This window comes from Artibeus jamaicensis, unplaced genomic scaffold (assembly GCF_021234435.1).
Source record: "Artibeus jamaicensis isolate MK-2021 breed Jamaican fruit bat unplaced genomic scaffold, CSHL_Jam_final scaffold_1964, whole genome shotgun sequence".
NCBI lineage: Eukaryota > Metazoa > Chordata > Mammalia > Chiroptera > Phyllostomidae > Artibeus > Artibeus jamaicensis.
The window spans coordinates 41,343,875-41,366,652 of record NW_026522030.1 but is presented as its reverse complement, the minus strand read 5'-3'; the positions used below and the strand labels follow the sequence as shown (position 1 = coordinate 41,366,652).

At 38.4% G+C, this 22,778-nt stretch overlaps 1 protein-coding gene across 3 annotated transcripts in view; it reads left to right on the top strand.

Moving 5' to 3' along the window:
* The window catches only part of PUM3 (pumilio RNA binding family member 3), a 43,471-nt gene that overhangs the window by 13,061 nt on the left and 7,632 nt on the right, over window positions 1-22,778 (top strand). For all 3 annotated transcript variants that reach the window (XM_053656345.1, XM_053656344.1, XM_053656343.1), the window contains 11 exons: window positions 248-341; window positions 602-668; window positions 1,890-2,064; window positions 3,050-3,153; window positions 4,131-4,209; window positions 6,687-6,785; window positions 7,578-7,631; window positions 11,364-11,444; window positions 19,754-19,896; window positions 20,906-21,128; window positions 22,184-22,271. In XM_053656345.1, the coding sequence (XP_053512320.1) occupies window positions 248-341; window positions 602-668; window positions 1,890-2,064; window positions 3,050-3,153; window positions 4,131-4,209; window positions 6,687-6,785; window positions 7,578-7,631; window positions 11,364-11,444; window positions 19,754-19,896; window positions 20,906-21,128; window positions 22,184-22,271 (1,207 nt within the window). The remainder of the gene's footprint in view (window positions 1-247; window positions 342-601; window positions 669-1,889; window positions 2,065-3,049; window positions 3,154-4,130; window positions 4,210-6,686; window positions 6,786-7,577; window positions 7,632-11,363; window positions 11,445-19,753; window positions 19,897-20,905; window positions 21,129-22,183; window positions 22,272-22,778) is intronic.

Here is a 22,778-nt window from a genome sequence, read left to right as displayed (position 1 = left end):
AGGAATCTTGCAAAATGATAACGTCTGTCCCTGTCTCAATGCCATATGTTGGCAGCAAAACCAAAGAATGCCATTTGTACAATTAACATGAATATATCTGCTCCCTAGTAACCTAGATTTAATTTTATCCCTGAAGACCCTACCTGGTTCTAACAAGGAGTTCTGAAAGAGGTCACAATAAATAATATAATAGACACATAGATCTCAGGAAGAATTAGTCTCAGGGCCCAAACTGTCTTCCCCACAGATTGCATTCGCACACGATTCAACTCGGGTGATCCAGTGTTACATTCAGTATGGCAACGAAGAACAGAGAAAGCAGGCTTTTGAAGAACTGCGAGGTATTCCTTATATTTTGAAGGTTAATTGTAACCATTCGTAATGAGTCACTTGTTTTCTCTTGAAATGCCCAAGATTATCCTGGGAGGTAATTCTGTTGTAGGAAAGCAGTGTGTCCTCTGTAGACCTTTTTTGTTTTTGTTTTTGTTTTTGTTTTTGTTTTGCCTCAGACAGAGTTGTTTGTATTCCCGGGATTATGCATTTATTTAGTTCTTTCCTTTGTTTCTAAGGATTATTCATTGTAATGTATTTTGTTTTTCAGATGATTTGGTTGAATTAAGTAAAGCTAAATATTCCAGAAATGTTGTTAAGAAATTTCTCATGTATGGGTGAGTTGTTTTATTTATAGGATATTTTTATCAGTTCTTTAAAGGTATGGATACTGCTTGTCTGTAAATGTTACTTAAAAGTCTGTTGGCATAATAATGATCCTCAACAGATGCTTATAATGTTTCCAGGGAGTGTAGTCTTAAAAACAGTTATGGAAGTTAATGTAAAATGTTGGTACCGCCTTCACCATTCTTAGGAATATATCTTGAAGCCCTGGAAGAAGAGAAGTAGGATGATTAACTTGTAGTTTGTTGCCAGTATTTAGAGGGTAGTTGGTTGGGAGGGGTTGGTGAGTAGACACAGGCAGAGTCATTGGGTCAGGAAGTGTTGAGATGGGAGGATTTTTTGAATTAGGTGGAATCGATACTTTTGTGATTTCTCCTTTTGACTGTAATAATGTGCCAAAGGATGCTGATGAACAATAACAAAAAAACACAATTGACAAAATTTTCAAAAACTATTCCTGACTATAATTATCAGCTGCTTGATTTTAGTTTGTAATATAAATACTCGTGATTAAATTCTGTTTTAAAAGAGCACCCTTTGAATATGTTTTATTCATATTTCCATGCATCTTTGACTTTTACCTTCTTCTTTCTCCTTCCCTCTTTTTTTTTTCAAGCTGAATAATTTAATAGGAACTGACATTTATTGAGCATTTACAGGGTCCAACAGAATTAAGGCCCGCTTGAGTGTGGTTGATAGGGTAATAATATGGGTGTACTAATTTATAGTTTTAATTTGAACATTTCACCTATAACGTCATACAGTGTGCTTGAGTGTGATATTGTTATGTTAAAGAATTACGTGCTTATGGTTTTATAATAAAAGATTTTGTAATAAAAAGGGGCTGTTATTTGTGCCAGACCCTGAATTACAGGTTGGTCACAGTTCTTGGTACATAACTCATTTAATCCTTATATCAATCTTATTCTCTCTATTTTATGAATGAAGCAGCTGAAGTACAGAGAGGTTAAATAACTTGTTGAAGGTCTTGCAGCTGGTAAGCAGAGCCAGGATTAGGCTACTGAGTAACTTACAAAACTTGAGGTAGAAAATGCAGGGCAGTTCGATTTTCTTATGAGCATTTCTCTGTGGTAGACCCCGCTACTGCCCAATGATGAGTTGGTCTCAGGAGTTATGTTGGGGTCCATTTAGGTTTTGTTGTCTCCCAGCTTTCTCCTTGCATCACTTTCCCCCCATCACTGCATTGGGTTTAGGAGTAAACCACAGATTGCAGAGATAATCAGAAGTTTTAAAGGCCACGTGAGGAAGTTGCTCCGACATGCGGAGGCGTCGGCCATCGTGGAGTACGCCTACAATGACAAAGCCGTTTTGGAGCAGAGGAACATGTTGGCAGAGGAGCTCTATGGGAACACGTTCCAGCTTTACAAGGTAACATTTTAGGCTTTTTCTCCCCAGCATTTTTACTTTCTCCATGGGCTCTTACTTACCTTTTGATACCCTTGTTTTCAGAATGTCTTTTTACTTTGGCTGGTCCTTTAATCTTGAAGGACCCTTTTTTTCTCATGGATTATTTTTTTCTCCAGTGTAGTGAGCAAGTGATGGATTATACTGTCTCTTTTTACCCGGAGCACTATTTTAAAATCTGCTTTAAAGTGAACTACTTTTGTGACCCCTTCTCAAGTGCTGTGTGTAAGGCTTCGGAGCTCCATTTCTGTAGTCAGACTGAGGTAGGAGACTCTTTACCGGTTCGTGTTGCTCCGTAAGCACCCCGACAGCTCTGACAGAAGTGCCTCGGGCTCCCTGTTGCTGCTTTTTCCTGCCTTCCTTCACCTGTGTGGATTATCCTTCTCCAGGTCATATCTAGAGAGGAAGGGGAGTAGAGAGAACCAACCTTGGATATAGTACAGGGACCGAATCTGGAAAAGGCCGACAAAGGACTATGACATGTGAAGGATCTATGTCAGACCTTGGGACATAAATGCCCACACTTATCCCCAGAGCTATGGGTTAATAACGGGGTTGCCTCTACTAGTCAGATTCAGTTCCTGGGTTGAATTTAGTGCCTTATTTCTTTTGTAACAGTCACTATGTGAATTTGTGCATAAGTACGAAACACATGGTGGCAAGGATTTGCAAACTGATTACTTGATCTTGTGGTTAGGCATATGCTAGGCACTTGATGAGTACCTGTTGGCTGTTTGAGTTGGTTGTTTGCTTAGTCTGGCTCTTCAAGTGCATTGGTCTGAGTATACATCAGATGATCAGGAATTACTCCCTGAGTGAGTGTATCTGCAGGTGGGCTTTTGTTATAGGAATATGGAAATCTGAAACTCAAGTTTGTCTGTGGTTGATTTTCTTCGTTACGATGCTGAAGAAACTTGGTGAAATTTAGTATTTGATTTTTCTTTTGCAGTCAGCAGATCACCCAACTCTGGACAAAGTACTGGAGGTACAGCCAGAAAAACTAGAGCTTATCATGGATGAAATGAAACAGATTCTAACTCCAATGGCTCAAAAGTAAGAAAGCCCCCTTTTTCTTTTCTTAACAAATGGCATTTGAAGGGGGAAAGTTTTATATAGACCTTGTATAGAAAGGGTGGATGGTTTTCCAAATATAATGTGTTATTTCATTTGGACTGTTAGACTTACTTACAAATAGGGCATGTGATCTTCTTGGCACTGGGCCACAGTGGAGTGGTTAAGGTGAAGCCTGAGACCAGATGGCCTGGCCGTGAACCCTGGTGTCCCTCAATCATTAACTATGTGACCTTGGGTAACTTAACTGCTTGGTGCCTCAGTTTCCATATCTGTAAAATTGGGTTGATAATAGTACATATTTCATAGAATTTTATGAAGATTCAATGGGTTGATGTTTCCAAAACACTCAGAATAGTGCTTTGCCCATAAAGGCAACATGTGTCTGCCATCTACACAGACCCCCGGGGTGAACTGGAAGTCTTTGGTGCCTGAGCACCAGCCTCCACTGTACATCTGAATTCACCAAGTGTCACACCAGGAAGCTTGGGTCAATTAGGTGTTGCAGTTGCTGATTCTATTTTGATCTACTCAGGTCTTAACTTTGCTAAAATTATTTTATGAAACTGATGCATTGTGAAGGATGCTTGACAGAAGGAAAATAGCTATAAAAAAAGGTCCACATATAGATTTCTAATCGTGTGTTCATTGTTTGGGTAACAGAATGTAATGTCCTTATTTAAGAGAGTATATTTTGAATGATTTCATCTTTGTTGATTAAACACTAGAAATTTGTACCCTGGTTTTGGTCATAGATGGCAGGCACTAAAATATTTTTACAGTCTAAAAGGTTTTTTAAATCTTAATGTTGCTGAAAGATACGGTCTGTCATCTCATGAATTACATTTGCTAAAGCCATTTCACTTGGTTTGATTATTTTAGGACAGTTGGGGTTACCCAAATCTGCGGTACTGTAGCACCAGGTCTGAAATTCTCTCTTTTCCTTTTTTTGTTTTCAGGGAAGCTGTGATTAAACACTCATTGGTACATAAAGTATTCTTGGACTTTTTCACCTATGCACCCCCAAAGCTAAGATCAGTAAGTTCTTGGTTTTAGTTTTTAAACCAAAAGAAAAGTGCCATGTTAATATGTAAAAACACTTGCTTTGAAATACCTTGTCTTTTGGAAATTTTGCTTGGAAATACCTTGTCTTTTAGAAATTTTAAAACTTTATTTATTTAAAGAACATAATACACTGAACTTCCTTTTGAGCAAGTCTGTTCATTGCCTTACATTTTTCCTAGAAGACAACAGAATTGATCATAGTTTTATCAACTCCATTGAATTTTTATATTTTAATTATAAGTCAGAGTATCCTCTAGCTAACCTAATCTAAAAATTAACCAACAAATAGAGGGTATTCAGCATCTAGGTAGTTTGAAATTCACTGGTGCCAATAGAAAAAGATTCTGTTGGTATTGAAAGATTAGAAGACACTTGGATAAAAGTAAATGAACCATGAAAAAATGGACCTTAGCCCTGGCAGGTGTAGCTCAGTGCATTGAGCTCGGGCTGCAGACCAAAGTGTCACTGGTTCGATTCCAGGTCAGGGTGTGTGTCTGGGTTGCGGGCCAGGTCTCCAGTGGGAGCCACGTGAGAGGCAACCACACACTGATGTGTCTCTCCCTCTCTTCCTCCCTCCCTTCCCCTTTCTCTGAAAGTAAATAAATGAAACCTTAAAAAAAATTGGACCTTATACGATAGAGGGAAAAGAAACAGATTGAGGTAAATAGCATTGGTTTTCAAGTCAGTGATGGGAATACCAATGAGAATTCATAGTTTAATCCTCTGAAAGTAGCCTGCCTTATTCAGTGAACTCATTGTCCTTTTGTCTTCATTCTAATACTAAGGGATAATTAAACTAATGACACTGGAGTTTTTTTTTCTTTTTCGATTTAATCTTTTAAAAAATATTTTATTTATTTATTTCTAGAGAGAGGGGAAGGGAAGGAGCAAGGATGGGAGAGAAACATCAGTGTGTGGTTGCCTCTCATGTGTCCCCTACTAGGGACCTGGCCTGCAACCCAGGCATGTGCCCTGACTGGGAATGGAACCTGCAACCCTTTGCTTCACAGGCCCGTGCTCAATCCACTGAGCTACACCAGCGAGGGCTCGATTTAATCTTCATTGGATTTTTTTCCATTACCACTTAATCCCCTTATATCACCCCACCCCCCAGACACTTCTGAACAAATATACCAGACTAAACATTCACAGGAATTTTGACCCTCCCAAAATGGACATAAAAATAATTTTCCATGAATAGCTACCTACCTAAACTTGTGGTTCAGTGACTAGCAGCTGCTGCCTCTCTTTTGGGAAATTCTCTCTTTCCTACAGAGCGCAGTATCTCACAGTTCTAGGTTTACTGAGGCGGGACTATATTTTCAGGATTGAAAAAATGATTATTTGAATATATTCCGTGGTGGGAAATCTTCCTCTTTGGTGTTAAATGTGTCGTAGTAATAGCAAAAAAAAAAAAAAAAAAGTCATTGGGAACCTAGTGTGAATACAAAGTGATGAGGCAAATCTGTTCTGGCCATGGGGTGTTTTCAAACTCGAGACTTAGAACAAACCTTTGGGGACTGTGGAAGCGCATTTGGAAACAGACTCAAGTTTATGTATCTAAGTTGAAAGCTGTGTTGTTGAGATCATCCTGGGTAAGGATCGTAAGATAGATAAGGGTGAAATTGCTTGCTCCTTATTGATGAGAATAGGCACCTTCCCTCTTCTGTCCTGGCAGGGGGCCTTGTACTTATTTATTTATTTAATATATATTTTAAAATTGGGAATGGACTAGAATGGGCCCCTGCAGTTGTTAACTGCCAGAACTCATGCTAGACTTCCAAAATATAATTTAGAAATTATATGCATTGACAGTGAAGAATAAAGATGAAAAGTAAGCTAAACTAGGTGGTGAGAAATTAATGATTGGGTTTTTATTAAGGGTCATCGATGGAGTGGGCCTGATCTACTGTAGAGGTTAATTTTTTACAGAAATGCTATTCACTGTTTTTACAGTGAGTTATTAATTTGATTTCTGGAAGTAATCTAGTGATAAACTAAAAAGAGAAACTTTTTCAGCCAAAATGAGTGTTTTGTTTCCCTATTTTTATGTACATGTCTCTTTCAGGAAACACTATTTTTTTAAAAAATTTTATCTGGCTTTTCTGTTACCTTCTTATCACAGCCACATCCTAGCCTTTAAAATAAATCTTTTACAATACACTATACATGTACATCCTTTGAATAAGCATTGTATTTTAATATAGACATATTTTGTAAAATAGACAAGCAGTTTAATAGAAATCTCTTGCCGGCTGTATTTTCCACTCTCGATAGAAAAGAATGTTCCTAGAAAGATGTATCTTTGTGCTTATCTACAAAATGAAAAATTAAATTGTCCGCTACCTATAGTGTTTTTCATTGTCTGAGCTTAACTGCTTCTAGTAAACAGATTTTTTTAAGGGAAAAATTAAAAATAAACCAAAGCCTCGGTCCCGTTCATTCCCCAGGAAGTGATTGAAGCCATCCGTGAAGCGGTGGTGTACCTGGCGCACACGCACGATGGCGCCAGAGTGGCCATGCACTGCCTGTGGCACGGCACGCCCAAGGTAGGTGTCAGGGCTTGGCTCTCCTTAGACTGGCCGCCTCCCTTGGTCTCAGCCCTGTTGTGTGTAAACAGCTTTATCTCTGCAAAGCTCTGTCTCGGGGTCTCACAGGAACTGGCCTTCTTTGGGCCTAGTGTTTCTTCTCTGCTGGAGTTTTCAATCAACTATGAAAACCTTGAGCTGCCATTGTTTGGAAAGGGACCTGTGAAGCAAATAAATACAATATTTATGTTAGGCTCACATTTATGGAAGTTTTGGTACCTGTCAGGCTCTTTAATTCCTTATTTAATGATCTTAATTGGGGAGAGAAAGGAGAGAAAAGATGGTGAACAGTTACACATTTGCTCATATGGGCGTTAGTACTTTGCAGGGAAAAGGTAGACGTCTATGTTAATTATAGACGTTTAACAACTGATTCTCATTTCTTTGATCAGTATAATTCTGCCTTGAGAGGACAGTTGTACTTTGTCCACTTTTTAAAATTAGTGCGAATTTAATTTCTATTCAACAAACATGTACTGAATGCCATAGACTTTATATATTTGAAGACCATTCTGACACTGGAAGGGGATTTCTCAGTTCTCACTGTACAAGGAAGTACAAGCCTAAGATTCTAAGAGCTCCAAAAGGGCTAATAGTATATTGCAGGGTTTTTCTGTTTGGGCTGCATGTTCTGGAACTATTTCACCAAAGAAAAGTATTCCATTCCAGTGACAATTTAAAATTATATAAAATTTTTGCCTATGAATACCTTTAATCTGTAATTAAAAGTTGAGATAATTTTTCTTTTTTAAGGACAGAAAAGTGATTGTGAAAACAATGAAGACCTATGTTGAAAAAGTTGCTAATGTAAGTATAAAAAACTACATATTTAAAAATATTTTTAATAAAATTAAATCATGTCCATTATAGAAAATTTGAAAAATTCAGAAAATTACCAAGGAATTTATTCATTGTTCTATTACAGTCTTTTTCTATGCATATGGATGCATTTTTATATATTTACACAAAATGAGATTTCTCCTTTATTCATTTAACACTGTATAGTGACAAAAATTTCCATTTTTATTAGATATTTTTGAAGACCTGATATTTACAACCTTGTTTAAATAAGCTTGTTAATCATGTTATTAAACATGGAAATTACTGCTTGGAATAAATTCTAGTTTAGTTTTGTTAATTCTTTGGAATCCTTTGGAGATGCTATAGCAGCTTTTCTGATGAGATATGAAGATACACAGAGTTTTTCTGAGGCATTAAATGACCTCAAAAAATAGTATTTCCATGTACTTAAATACTAAATAGTTTTCCATAGTATTTCTAGGATGCAGAGTAGGGCAAAAATAGGTTTATAGTTGTTTGTATGGAAAATAATATAATAATGAGTAATAATACGAGAATAAACTGTTACAGGCACTCACAACTGCAAACCTATTTTTCCCCACCCTGTATATGTAGTAGCAAACAATGTAAAAATTTTCTAGTTATTTTATATGTTTTATAGTTTCTCATTAACTGGTGAACTATAATTATTGTTATCAACAACTTTTCCTGTAAAAATCTAATGAGAACTACCAATCTGGTAAGTACTTCATATAGTAAATGCTAATTTAAACACATGCTGCTGTGTGATCATATACATACAAGGTCTGTCTAGAAAGTATCCAGTCATGTAATACAAAAAATAGAGACATTTGTTGAAGAAGATACAGGCCATCAGCTGCCCCATTGTATTTTCCTGCATCTCATCAACAGTCTGAGATTTCTCCCCTTTCAAAGGTGATTTTAATTTTGGGAAAAGGCAGAAGTCGCAGGGCACCAAATCTGGGCTGTAGTGGGGGCTGAATCATCTGGGTGACTTGATGTTTTGCCAAAAAACTACATGAGATGTGATGCATGAGTGTGCGCTATTGAGGAAGCTGCCAATCACCAGTTGCCCATAGCTGCGGCCTTCTTAATCATCCAAATAGTGTCCATGGAGGAATGTTTCAGCTTAATGCAAAATTTGATACAGATTCATTACTCTGCCTATGCAGTCATTTTGAATGTGGCAGCCACACAGTACACATGGTCACTCCATTGGTGTCTAGTGCCCCCACTGTGAAGTCATTGTTGTTCATGCATGTGCATTCCAGTCCACTCTCCTGGCTGCCATGTTACATCGATGTTGTGCAAACTGTTCCATTTTATTAACAGTGGCTGGACTTTTTCCAGACAGATCTCCTACATACTATCTTCTGTTGGGTTGGAGACCAGGAAGAGAGTATAAAGTCGCTTAAAAGGCAGCTAGCTTTTCTGTAACAAAATGAAATAAGATTCTCTAGTGAGTTGTTTCCAGGGTTTGAGAATATTTTATGATTTATTATTCATCATTAATTATTTTTATGATATTTTAATTTGACTATTTTAACTAGAAATGTTAAAAATAGAATGTTAGAAAGTTCTAAAACGTTCAGGAGTAAAAGATATTTTTAATAAAATTAAGTTTTAATTTTATAGTTTAGTTGTAACATTTTGGGGGGGAACTAATCTCTGCAAAGCATTGTGATGGTAACAAGAAATTAACAATGCAATATATTTTTATTAAAAGGAGTCGCTTCCACTGGGGGAAGATAAATTAGTACAACCCATAGATTTGATTTATGGGTTATTTAGGAGTGTTTAATTTCCACATATTGGGGGTTTCTTGACATGCTTTTGTTATTGCAGTCCTTTTCGATTTATGAGGACTTATTTTATGGCCTAATGTGATCTATCTTAGTATGCTGAAAAGAATGGGTTTCGTGTAGTTATACAGTGTAGTACTCTGTGAACATCAGATTAAGGTGGTTGATGATGTTCAAATCATCAGTCTTCACTGATTTATATATCATTGCTTAGTTATATCAGTTGCTGAGAGAAGCCTGTTAAAATATCTAGCTGTAGTTGTAGAATTGTCTATTGCTCTTTTAAATTCTGTTCCAACTGCTTTTGTATTCATCCGGAGATGTTTCGTCTGTAGGACTTGAGAAATCAGGAACCAGGGCTTGTGCTCTGTGCGCACATTGTTCTCAGTTTGTTTCCTCCACCTGATTTACCTCAGGGGCTATTTTATTTCCATCTGTATACATCTGTCTACCTCTCTTTTTTTCATGACTTCATAATATTTTTATACAACTGATATAATTCATTTAACCAGTCCCCACTGTTGGACACTTGAGTGGCTTCTAGTTTCTTTACTACTTCAAATAATATTCTAGTACATGACCTTTGCACACATCCAGGAGCGTGTCTAGATGAATCCAGAACTGTAATTGGTGATCAGGAGGTGCATGCATTTTGTGTTTTAGATGTCGGTTGCCCTTCAAAAAAGTTAAACTACTTTACATTCTCACCAGTGATATGAATGTGTCTGCTTTTCTCTAGACCATTGCTAAATTAGTATATTATCAAAGGTTTTCGTTTCTGCCTATAGAATAGGTAGAAAGTGGTATTTTACTGTTTTAATTATTGCCCTTATGAGCATTAGTTCATGTGGTTGAAGCCACTCGTACTTCTCTTTTTCTGTGAACTGATTCCATATTCTTGGCTCATTTTTAGTAGATTACTGGTCTTTATATAGTAAAGATGATAGTCTTTTGTTTTTTTTCTCTACTTTGTTTCTAATTGAAATGTAATTACCTGCCATATTCATTAGACCTGACTCCGAATGAGGGTTATCAAAATCCAAATCCCCCTCAAAGTAAAAAAAGATTCATATTATCTAGGTTACAAAAAGAATATGCCACAGACTCTGAAAGCACTTGTTCTTTATTCTTTTCCTTTGTTTTCTTTGTACATAAAGGAGTTCTTAAACTCTGGAACAATATTGGCATCATGAGATAATTCTATCATTTCAAGTGCTGACCCGACCATTGGGAAAGTCAGTGTATGTTTGTATGATGTCTTGCTTTTATACTTTCTAAAAGTAATTATTTTAATTTTATTCCCATTCAGTATATAAGTATATTCTTTTAGTATATTTTCAGAATTCTCTTCTGATCATATAGGATTATTTTTAAGAAATGGATAATATACAAAAGAAAATGTAAAATTATTTTTATCCTTCAACTCAGAAGTGACTATTACATTCTAATATTCTTCAAGGATTTTCTGTATACATTTATTATGTATATTTTATGTATGTATAATTTTATCTGGGTTTATATGTTTTATATGATTGGATTTCTATATAATAGTTTTATATTCTTGTTTTTCTTTTTTAACCAATTGAAATTTTGTTTGAGTTTGATTTTTTAGTAGGTATTCTTTAACAGAGATACCTGTTTTTGAAAAGTATTATATCCTCATTAGTTAAAAAAATGAGTCTGGGCTATTGGAAATTGAAGAATGTGTTTTTCTGTTTGTGTGTCTTTTTTCCTTTAATCAACCTAGAATATAATTTACTAGGTCCTGATAAGAATTTCTTTGAATGGTTTTTGTCCCTCTTACTTATGTTGGGCAGGTTGTCAGATTAGTAACCTTTATACAGTGGATCCCTGGGTGAAATTAAAGGGAGAAATAATGCATTTCTTTAACTTTCCTGGATTTTGATTCTTACAGGGCCAGTACTCCCATTTGGTTTTATTGGCGGCATTTGATTGTATTGATGATACTAAGCTTGTGAAGCAGATAATCATATCGGTAAGTAATTCTCATAGTCTTGAATTTAAGTTAAATTGATACATCATTTGTGTGTTTGTGTTTTTTCACACTTGTATGTCAGTACTTTGAATTATGCACTTTGATAGAATTTTGTTATTAGTTTACTCAGTTAAGTCTGTTTTAGGGAAATGCTTTATTCCTATATAAGCTATAATCTTAAAACTTGATACTAATACTAATATTGTTTAAAATATGTAAAAGATTAAATTAGGATAAATTAGACCATATGACATACCAAATGAAAAATTAGCAAATACTAGCTTCCTTTTTCTATTTCAGCAATTCCTCCTAGCCTGTTTTACTGACCATAAAGTGGTAATAATTGAATGTAACTTTTAACCCTAAATTTACCTTTAGAAAAAGTGAGCTGTCCTCTTGAAAGATAACCCCAAAGTAAAAACTGCATTCTGAAACAATTTCCTTTGTTCCACAATGATTGACTTCTGAATCTGATTTTCTCTTCCCTCCCTTTATTTCTAGTGTATGGGTAGTGCGGGGTATGCAATAGAGGTTGCAGGGGTAGGGCTGAGAAGTTGCAACATTGGCTGCAGTGACCACACTTGGAAACGTTTTGAAAAAAAAAAAAAAAACAAACCCCACGTAATCTGTATTTTCTGTAAACTGCACAAGCATTTCTGTTTGATACACATGGATGGGGCCCTTGGGGAAACTTAGTGACAAGCGCTAATACTTCTACAACATCTGAAGGGGGGAAGCAGATGGATGCTCAGAAAGTCTTTACCCATTGACACGTGGTGGTGCTGTGGCCTCTCCCTGTCTGGACCATTAGAGCTGAGTTGCAGGAGAAAAAAATGTATCAGCTGATGGAGGGGAAGGAGATTTTTCTTAGATGCCAACTGTCGGTCTCAGTGTGTGTGAATTTCTCATGCCCTTACTGCCATTTTCCAGCTTTCCCCTTGACTATTTTAAGATTGTGATGACTTTTTTTGGGATAAGATTGTGGGAAGAAAAAATCTGGCAAGACTTTCTTGTCATAAACTGAGTATTTTGACATGTTCCTTGTGACTTTATTACCGTTTGACTCCAATCAATAATGATTGTTTTTCATTCTGGTGACACTGGTGTCAGGCCGTAGATTTGCTAATGAATAAAGTTGTTTCATGGAAATGGAAACAGGCTGGGCTTTTCAAAGTTTGCTTTTGTTTAATATTTTCAAGACAAGTAAAATTTGCATTACTGTTCCAAATAGATTTCAAGAGAAACCATTACTTCTGCAGGGTTTGCCACAATTTGTCTGCTAATGTTTTTCTAAAGATTTATCCCACTTAAACTTGTTGTTGAAACAATTTTAATTTCTTGTACTTATCAGTTTGATTCCCACCACTACTTACCCCACATTCCTAATGAGTTTCTCATACTTAGGGCAGCTTTCCGAGAAGGGCCCGATTTACTGATCTCTTGCCTCTGAAGGACAAATGCTCCACAGGTTCTGGGTATCATTAAACTCTGTAGCTAGTGATAGAATTCTGGAATGCTAACTGCCCTTGCATTTTCCCAGCCCCTCCCAGAAAACCTGTTGCAGTATGCAGTTCTTTTAAAAAATTCCCAAGAAAGCTTAGTGTTGCTAAGAATTCTCTTCAGGGTAACCAGGCTTCCCGAAATACCAGGTCGAAATCACAGCCTGCCTGGTCAGCTGAGCCCTCAACTTGCAGAAAGGATACACAGTCCTTTCATCTACTTTACTTTCCAAAATAAACATGCTTATAAAATTTAATCCATTTTACCCTGAAATTGTCGGTATAATGTAGCTTGCTTTGAAATGTATAGCTGCTGTTTGAGAGTGACTAAAGATTGATGCATGCTTTAAAATATATTATCTTTAAAATATAAGGAAAGGTATAAAGATAGTCCAGTAGATAGCCAGCCTCCTACTATCTGATAAATAATTCAAACTCGGACAGATAGAGTTAAAGCTGAAGCCCTTTGTGGACCTGGCCCTGACTGCATGTCCAGCCCCACCCATACCCCTGGTGATGAATTTTGTATTTATTTTTCACATGCATTTTCTATTCTTTGGCTATATGTAAAGGTATATGATGCTGTTTTTCATGTTTACAAATTCTATGCGAATGATATCTTGTATGTTTATTCATGCAACTTGATTTTTTTTTCTTGGTATTATTTTTGTGAAATTCATCACCAGGGTTTGGCAAGCCCCCTTTTTAAAAGGGCCAGATAGTATTTTAGGGTTTGTGGGCTCTATATGATCTTTGCTGCCTGGTCTTGGTTTGTTTTTTCCCTATTCTTTAACGGCCCTTTAAAATGTAAAGACCGTTCTCACCTTGTGGGGCGTCCAGACACAGGCTGCAGGTTGACCCATGAGCCTTCCTTTGCCCACTCCTGTTCTAAATTATTTATTTTTCAATGCCAAATAGTGTTTTACTGTATGCTGCAGTTTATTTTTCCATTTTCTGTAATGGACATTTAGCTTGTTTATCATTTTAAAAACATTTAAAACTTTGTTTTTCTATTCCAAATAATTCCGTGAGCATTCTTGTTTGTCTCCTTGTTTCTCTGAAGCATTTACTTAGCAAAAGCACTGGGTTGCCAAATGTGCTGCACATATGTTTACATAGAGTCACATGTCCGCCCCACCCAGCCACTACAAAACCTATTGCATTATGCAGGGCTTTTAAAAATAGCCAAGAAAGCTTACGGTTGCTAAGCATTCTGTTCAGAGTAACTGGAGTTCCTGAAACGTCGAGGCAAAATCATGAGCCCACTGAACACGTCTCCTTTTCTCTTTTGAGACCAAGCTCCAGTTTAATCTCCAGATAGTATTCTCTGATCTCCCAGCCTTGCCTGGTCTCCCCATCCTCTCGATGCCTATAGTTTATCTTTGCCATCCTGTCATTGAACAGTAATCGGGATCTGACCAGGGCTCACAAATCAGAAACATTAATTGACCAGACAAATAAGTAAGGCAGGCCAGGTGTAGGGAGTGGACCAAGGGGAAAGGAGAGAGCGCATCTCCTGCCCAGAGTCATAGCCCTCAGCCTGTAGCCATGTGAGCTCCACGGTGATAGACCTCTCAGGTTTTTTACCTTTTCCATTGTGGTAAAATACACATAACATAAAATTTACCATCTTAACAATTTTTATCTACAGTTTAGTATTCAGTATATTCACTTATACTTAATACTCTCTAGAACTTTTTTATCTTGCAAAATCAAAATCATGTTCATTAAACTACATATTCCAGGTTTTTTGAGTGCAGCAAAAAGGTAGACTTTAGATTTTTTTTTTAATTATATTTTTAAAACTAAACCCTCAGGAGGCTTCAATCACTGCCTAGTGATCTAACCTCCTTCTCTACTTCTGTTCTTATGCAGTATTTGCATTTCTTACTTGCCGTATTTTTTGGACTATAAGATGCACCCCCGCCCGGCAAATTTGGGAGGAATAATGGTTGTTAATGCTGCTGTTCAGTTCTGTTTACATTTACATTGGTGAAATATTGTGTTATTTATGGTATTAAATATTTTACCACATTTTTTTGCTTCAAAAATTTTTTCCCTATTTTCCTCTAAAACCTAGGTGTGTCTTATGGTCTGAAAAATATGGGTAAGTTTTTCTTACCCCTTACACTGCATCTAGCTTTTTTGGCTTTAGGCCAGTCTGTGTTTTTTTCTTTTGTCCCCCCACACAGCCTGCCGTAACAGTGTACGTACCGTTGGCCCAGTTCTCAGGAACGGGTATTGCTTTTGGCATTCCTTCCCTCTGCTGAAAATGCACTTGCACCCTAACTCTACGTTCAGGGTGCACCCTTCATTTTGACCTTTGCCTTCCCTTTTATAAGAGGTTTGGCAAAATGAGGGTCAAAGACTTTGACAAGGGTCCAACTCAAGGAGGTCAGACTGGCCAGATGTGTCTTAAGAAGGGAAGTCTTATTCTTTTGTTCTTCTGGCACTTTCTGTTCACATGCCTGCTTTAGAACAAAGCATATGAAAAAGAAATTATAGCAAAAGGGCCTGGTGATTTTTCTGTAAATTAATTCTTATAAATGGAAAGCTAAGTGGAAAACCTGTAAAATTGAACTTTTGTTGTTGAGAATGCCAAACTCATGACTCTACCAGCTGTATTTAGTCTCCATAAAGATGCTATAGATTGAGAGGTGTGTTTGAATAGGAAAATAAAAGTAATTACTTCACAGCAGATTTCAGTTTGCGGTGTGAATTTTCTGATTTGCTCCTGGTCATGGCCCACAAGTCAGGTGGGTGTATCATTTTTTTTTTTTGTAGAGAATGGAACTGATTTGGAGAGTGGGTAGAAGATTTGCCCAAGAAGACACTACTTGAGCTTAAAGACTGAATGCAGCAAAAAAATCAACTACACCAATAGTTAATTGGTCTTTTACCTATTTCTACATGTTTCTATATTCATTCATAGTCTCCTGTGTAGGAGCCTCTCTCCTCTTTGTGTATAACCCAGGTTAAAGAGAAATGAATTAGTACTTGCGTGTTATAGCACCCATACTGGTTCCTTTTAGAGACCCATTTTTGATGGTGGGGAAGCTGGAATAAGGGTGACGTGACGTGGGGAGAATTAAGTGATATTACACTCAAACAAATGTAACTTTAGATTCTCAATTCCTTAATTACAAACTGAAAGGTGGTCAAATTCAGTGAATTTGGGCACTAATCATTTCGTATTATTTGTGCATGGAACTACGCTTCTCGCGTGAAGGTGAAACCTTTCCCGCCCGAGTCACCTGTGGGCCGCCCCAGCCCTTCGGTGCGGAGCCCACAGAGCAAGTGAGTGCACTGAGGACTGGTGGCTGCCGCCCCTGTTCCTCCTGCAGCGAGAAAAAGAGGTCAACATAAGTAGCCTTTGCATTTCTTCACTGAATACTGCCCCTGTTTCGAGTTTTCTTGTTGTTTAATTGTACTTATTTTTTTAATTACCAATTTGAGAGAGAAAGAGAAACATTGACCTGTTATTCCACTGGTTTATGCATTCATTGGTTGATTCTTGTACATGCCCTGACCAGGGATTGAACCCATAACCTTGGCATATTGGAATGACGCTCTAACCAACTGAACAATTCAATCAATCGGGGCCTGTTTATTTATTTTTTTAAAGCAACTGTTTTAAAGGTATTATAGCCAAGAGTGGTATTTTAATGACAACAAAGTTGTGGGTTTTTTTTTTTCAGTGATATAGAAATTGGCCTAAGCTATGTACTTTTCTTACTGTCTTCTTTCCACAAATTAAAGCATCTGCCTTCCTTTGCAAGTTGGTTAAAGCTTAAAGAGGACAAGCTGTACTTATAAAGGTAGCCCACATACGTGGCACTGAATGCTGCGTTATCAGTGTGCACTAGTTGAGTCTACTTTGGGACATGTTTTCCTTGAAATTACAGAAGAGCTTACTCTTCTGTGATATGTCCATTTTTGTTTTGTCTTGCCTTTTTTACTGAAATTTTAAGTTTATTTTTCTTGGATGGTTGTAATTTATATCCATTTCGAGGTGGTTAGATTTATTGCACTTAATCTCTGGAAACCTTTATGTTGTATGGGGAAATCTTTATACATGGCCTTAAACTTCTTCAAAAGTAGAAGAGTACAGTGGAGTTTAGAGTCATGGAAAGAAGCAGTCATGTCCTGGATGAGTGGCCTTTATTTATCTATTTGAAGTCATTTTCCTTGGGCTTCTTACCTGTAAAATGAGGGTCAGCTGTAGAACCCTCGTCATCATGATGTGGAATGTTCAAGATGATGGACACTGCTCTCAGCAGAGGGTCTGGTTCCTCGTAAGCCCTTAAGTGTTAGCTGCTGTTATTAATTACAGGAAGTACAATATGTTTTTGTGCAGAAAGGTAGTGAAGTTTGGGATTTTAGAAAGAGAAATGTGTCGAATCGGGGGCTGTGTCATCAGCCTTGGGGCTGTGAATTTTGCTGTAGCATGATCCCATGATTGATCACTGACGAAATTCTTTTCTCTTTTTATTATTTTATTTTTTCATTAAATTTATTGGGGTGACATTGGTTAATGTAATTATATTGGTTTCAAGTATGCCATTCTGTAATACATCATCTGCATATAGAATTGTGTGCTCACCACCCACAGTCAGATCTCCTCTCGTCACCCTATGTTCGACCCTTTTTACCCTTTATTGCCCCCCACCCTTCTTTCTCTCTGGTACCACCACACTGTTGTCTGTGTGTGTCTGTGAGTTTTTGCTTCTTTGTCTTGTTCATTCATTTGTTGCTTTTTTAAATATACCATGTGTGAGTAAAATTGTATGGTTCTTGCCTTTTTCCATCTGACCTGCTTTGCTAGCATGATATTCTCAAGCACCATCCACGTTGTTGCAAGTGGCGGTGTTTCATCTTACGGCGGAGTGGCGCTCCCCGGTGTACGAGCACCACCCCTTCTCTATCCAGCCGTCTGCCGAAGGGCACTTTGGTCGTTTCCTTCTCTGGGCCACCATGAATAATGCCGCGGTGAGCATAGCGGTGCATGTGTCTTTACAAACAAATGTTTTCAGATTTTACAGGGACGTACCTAGAAGAGGGCCTGCTGGGTCACGTGGTAACTCTGTTAATTGTTTGAGGAGCCTCCATACTGTTTTCCATGGTGGCCGTTCCAGTTTACAGTCCCACCAGCGGTGTATGAGGGTCCCTTTTTCTCCACAGACTTTCCAGCACTTGTTATTACTTGTCTTGTTGATAACAGCCACTCTAACAGGTGTGGGGTGGTATCTCATTGTAGTTTTGATTTGCATTTCCCTTTTTTATATCTGTTGGTCAGTTTTATGTCTTCTTGAGAGAGGTGATGACTTAATATTTAGCTTGGCTCCTTGCATTAAAATTACTAATCTCATTGTAATAAATAGGCACTTAAGGGAATAGCAGATTCGAGTATATCATCTCATGGAGAATTACTTTCCTTAATAGAGATTGTCTGTTGTTGTTGGAATCAGGGACCAGAACCAGTCAGAGTCCTGCCACTGACACTCTGTTCTCTGGCAAAGTCACCTCTCCTCTGTCTCAGTTCCTCATCTGTACACCTGGGTGATGGCATTGAGTTCTTTCTATTGCCCCAGACAGTTCTGAAGAATCTCTAGTGCTCACACATGGCTTTGAGTATCTGTTAGGTTTGTTGTATGAAGTAGGAATGTTGGGGGGGGATAACTCATGATCTTTCTGTTGTGTATTTTCTGTTAAGATTAAAGGAGAAAAAGGACTCATGGACATGAACTACAGCGTGGTGATTGCAGGGGGGTAGGGGTGGAGGGATAAATGGTAATGGAATAAAAATACAATAAAAATGAATGATTAAAGCCCTGGCTGGTGTAGCTCAGTGGATTGAGCACAGGCCTGTGAACCAAAAGACTGCGGTTCGATTCCCAGCCAGGGCACATGCCTGGGTTGCAATCCAGTTCCCAGTAGGGGCCAGTTCCCAGCAGGGGACGCACACGAAGCAACCATACATTGATATTTCTCTCCCTTTCTCCTTCCCTTCCCTTCTAAAGATAAGTAAATAAAATAAAATTAAAAAGAATGATTAAAAAGATTAAAGGAATTTTTCAACAGTGAATTTCCTATGGAAACATCAGCCAATTTACACAGGAGCTTAGTCGGGGTAGGGATGTTGGCCTTGTTCCTTAAATTCATACACCTAAAAATGGAGGTTACTGGTCTTGCTTAAGTTGATTGAAATCGTCAGAGTGTAGGTATTTTTAACTGCTTCGTGGAATCTTTCTACATTTGTTTCCCTTCTCCCTCTTTTTGTTTTTAGTGGAATATTTAAATAGCCTTCATTTGCCATGAATAAGCAGCCTAACTTTAAAAGCCTTTATGCACCTGTTACGTTTAACAGTTTCTTTATCTGCCTTCACATACATCTCAATGAGGAAATTGTAATAAGAATGTTCTTCATCGATGCTGGTGCTGCACTTAAGTGCAGCTGCAAATTAACTGATCTGTGCTCAGTGACCCTAGCAAGCCATGTCCCTAGTAATGTGGCCTATGAAATATCAGTTATATAGTGAATAAAGTTGACTGCTTTAAATATTTTTAAAGTCTCCTCGAGCTTTGTCAGTTATATAAATGGATTTTTCAGTAATGCTAGTCATAGTAGAGAATCTGTTGTGTTCTGAATATAAATTTCTTTGTACTTTAATGAGACGATTTCACAACTCACTCCACATTTTCCATTAAGTATGTTGGGTAAAATAGTTAAGTATGTATTCTTCTTTGCCATTCAGACGCCAAGTATCCTTTAAGCATACACATTCATTTTGTGTTTCTATAATTTTACAGGAAATTATTAGTTCCTTGCATAACATAGTAAATGACAAATATGGAAGGAAGGTCTTGTTGTACCTACTAAGCCCCAGAGATCCTGCACATACAGTGCGAGAAATCATTGAGGTTCTGCAGAAAGGAGATGGAAATGCACACAGGTACGAACAAGTAGAACGGCGTGTGCCCTCTGTCCTTTGATTTGTTAACTTTCAGTAGTTCGTGCTTCCAGAAATCCACTCACTCATGCACACCCATTCTCTCTCTAAAACTCAACAAGGGAATTCCATTTTTAAACCTGTAGTTGTTTTTATCTTAAATACCTGTGAGCACCTTGCACATAGTAGGCACTTAGGTGTGTGATTTGTTTTGGTTTTGCTTTATTTTTAAAGCTACTGGTCCTACATAATTAAGGACTCTGGAGAGTAGAGTCCACAAAACAGTTCTAGTGCAGGAGCCCCAAACCAGGGAGCTGCTTAAGTGTTCATGATATTCCGGAAAAAACCAGCTGGTGGGCCAGCCGGTGTGGACCTGCCGTTTATTATCACATTGCAGGGGAGCGCGCCGACCGCAGTGGGTGGGTGTGAGAGAGACCGCGCCTCCTCCCGTCTGAGGTTCGTTATGAGGGGCCCAGACAAAGGAGGCACGCGTCCTACCTGTGACTCTGAACTACACGACCTCAATGTGTGTGTGCAGCAAGAAGCAGTCACAGGAGGAGAAGCCGCTCCCAAAAGGTGATAAGGAGGGAGTTACACTCCATTCCTAAAACAATACACATTGCTTCTGGCCGGTGGTCCTTAGACCAGCTCTCAGTCATGGGAGGGGGTTCGGGCCATGTCCTTTTGACCCCACAAGAGTGAAAACGTATGTTGTCTTCTAAGATATTTTGTTGTTTGTCTTTGGATTGGTTTGCGGATTTTTGTTACATAACACAAGCTCTGCTTATTGAGTGCTTGTTCTGTGCCAGGCACTGGTCACATCTTGGGGGCACAAACATGAAAGCCATATCCCACCCTCAAATCACTTATGTACATGCATATCAAAGATATAGGCAATTAATAGTAGCATGTGACAGACTGTTATAAGCCCTAGAGGTTTTTTGAAAATACAATCACCATATTTCCTTTGCCATTTATCTTACCTTAATACTCATTCAACCTATTCCAACAGTAAGAAGGATCCAGAGATCCGACGCCAAGAGCTCCTAGAATCCATCTCTCCAGCCTTGTTAAGCTACCTGCAAGGTCACGCCCAAGAAGTGGTGCTAGATAAGTCTGCTTGTGTGTTGGTGTCTGACATTCTGGGAGCTGCTGTTGGAGACGTTCAGCCTGCCATGAATGCCATTGCCAGCTTGGCAGCAGCAGAACTGCATCCTGGTGGCAAGGATGGAGAGGTAACATGCTATCATACGATAGGCGGGAGAGCTGCAGTGGCCACAAAAACTCCAATCATTGAGAACATTGCCATAAAGAGGATTTCAGTGATAAGTATCTTAACTCACCGCATACCAACAGCATATTTGAAAACTGAATTCAAAACACAGTGCTGTGGCAAAAATGGCTTGCAGTGACTCCAAGAGTAGAAATAAAATCCTCTTCTTGTCTCTCTGTTGTCCATGATTGGCCCCAAGCTGTCTTTCTAGTATATTCTGTGCAGTTCTGTTTTGTACACACATCATCCCTAATTCTCAGGTGTTTCCCACATCTCTGTGTCCCTTCGATTTCTGTGTAGAAAGCCTTCCTGGCAAACAGATGTGTATGGGGAGCCTACTATTTTTTGACCTACAAGATAAGGGGAGAGAAATGGGCTGTGGATCCGAGAAGCTCTGGCCTCTGTCCTTATAAAGCCAATTGCATTAGCAGCTTGGGAAGATGCATGCATAATGAAAGTTTCTTTGTAAAGTAATTGTGCCCCTAGTCTTCACACTCGATAAGAAGAGATCCTGGGTTCAATGGGAACAATGATACGGTCTTTAAAAAGGAGTAAGATTGAGCTAAAAAGACACTTTCTTGGCCTGCCTATCAAAGAATACCCATATGTAGTCACATGTACTGAACCGTTCAGCATTAGGTTTTAATGTTTCTGCCGTAGCCATCTGTCCCACGGGTGTATTTGTACTGCAGAACTGCATGTTGGCGATCTGAAACGTGGTGAGCATGACCTTCAGATGGACATCGTGGTGGTGCTTTTGAACTGGAACTCATGAGGCCGAGCCTGAACTAGTCCTCAGTGGCTGTGCGATCTTGAATAACTGTCTTCACTTTAGACTAGAATAGACCTTTGGTCCCTCCAGGTGTAAGGGTCATTCTAGATAAAGATCCCATAAGCCTTATGGAACTTTCAGCTTGACTGAGTCCTTGTCTATGTGTGGTGTGATACGGAGTGGATTGTTGGCCAAGGCATGGGTGAAAACAGTTTGTAAATTAATGTGTTCTTGACCCCTCATAGCTGCACATTGCAGAACATCCTGCAGGACATCTTGTTCTGAAGTGGCTGATAGAGCAAGATAAAAAGATGAAAGAGAATGGAAGAGAAGGTAGGTTGTTAAAGTTGACCCTTTGTTGTAGCCTATGTGAAATTTCAGTAATTCCTGGCGTCCCTGAACTTCATGTCAGCCATGCAAGTTCAGACTAGTTTGTTGAGTGTTCAGAAATGTCTGCGAATAAGAAATGATTTAGTGATTGCAAGTATTACTTTAATAAATGCTAGAAATTTTGTGTCCTAGAATCCTGTAATTTTTTTCTCTTTCCTACCCCCCCCCCACCTCTTACTGTTCTTTTCTCTGCTGCTTCGGAATTCTGACTGGGTTTAGCCAGTTTTCTAAGACGCCATATTCTGTTCCCTGAGTCTGGTAATAGCAGTGCAGTGTGGGAGGCCCATCTGGGAGCGTCATCACCCCGATTGAAGGGCATGGTGTTCATCACTAGTGTTGGGGAAGGGATAAGTAGAAGAACACTGCCACCAGAGAATTTTGAACTGGTGCCTATTTGACACTGAAATACCTGTGACCAAAGGGCAAGCCAGTCCTTGGCGTTTATTGGCT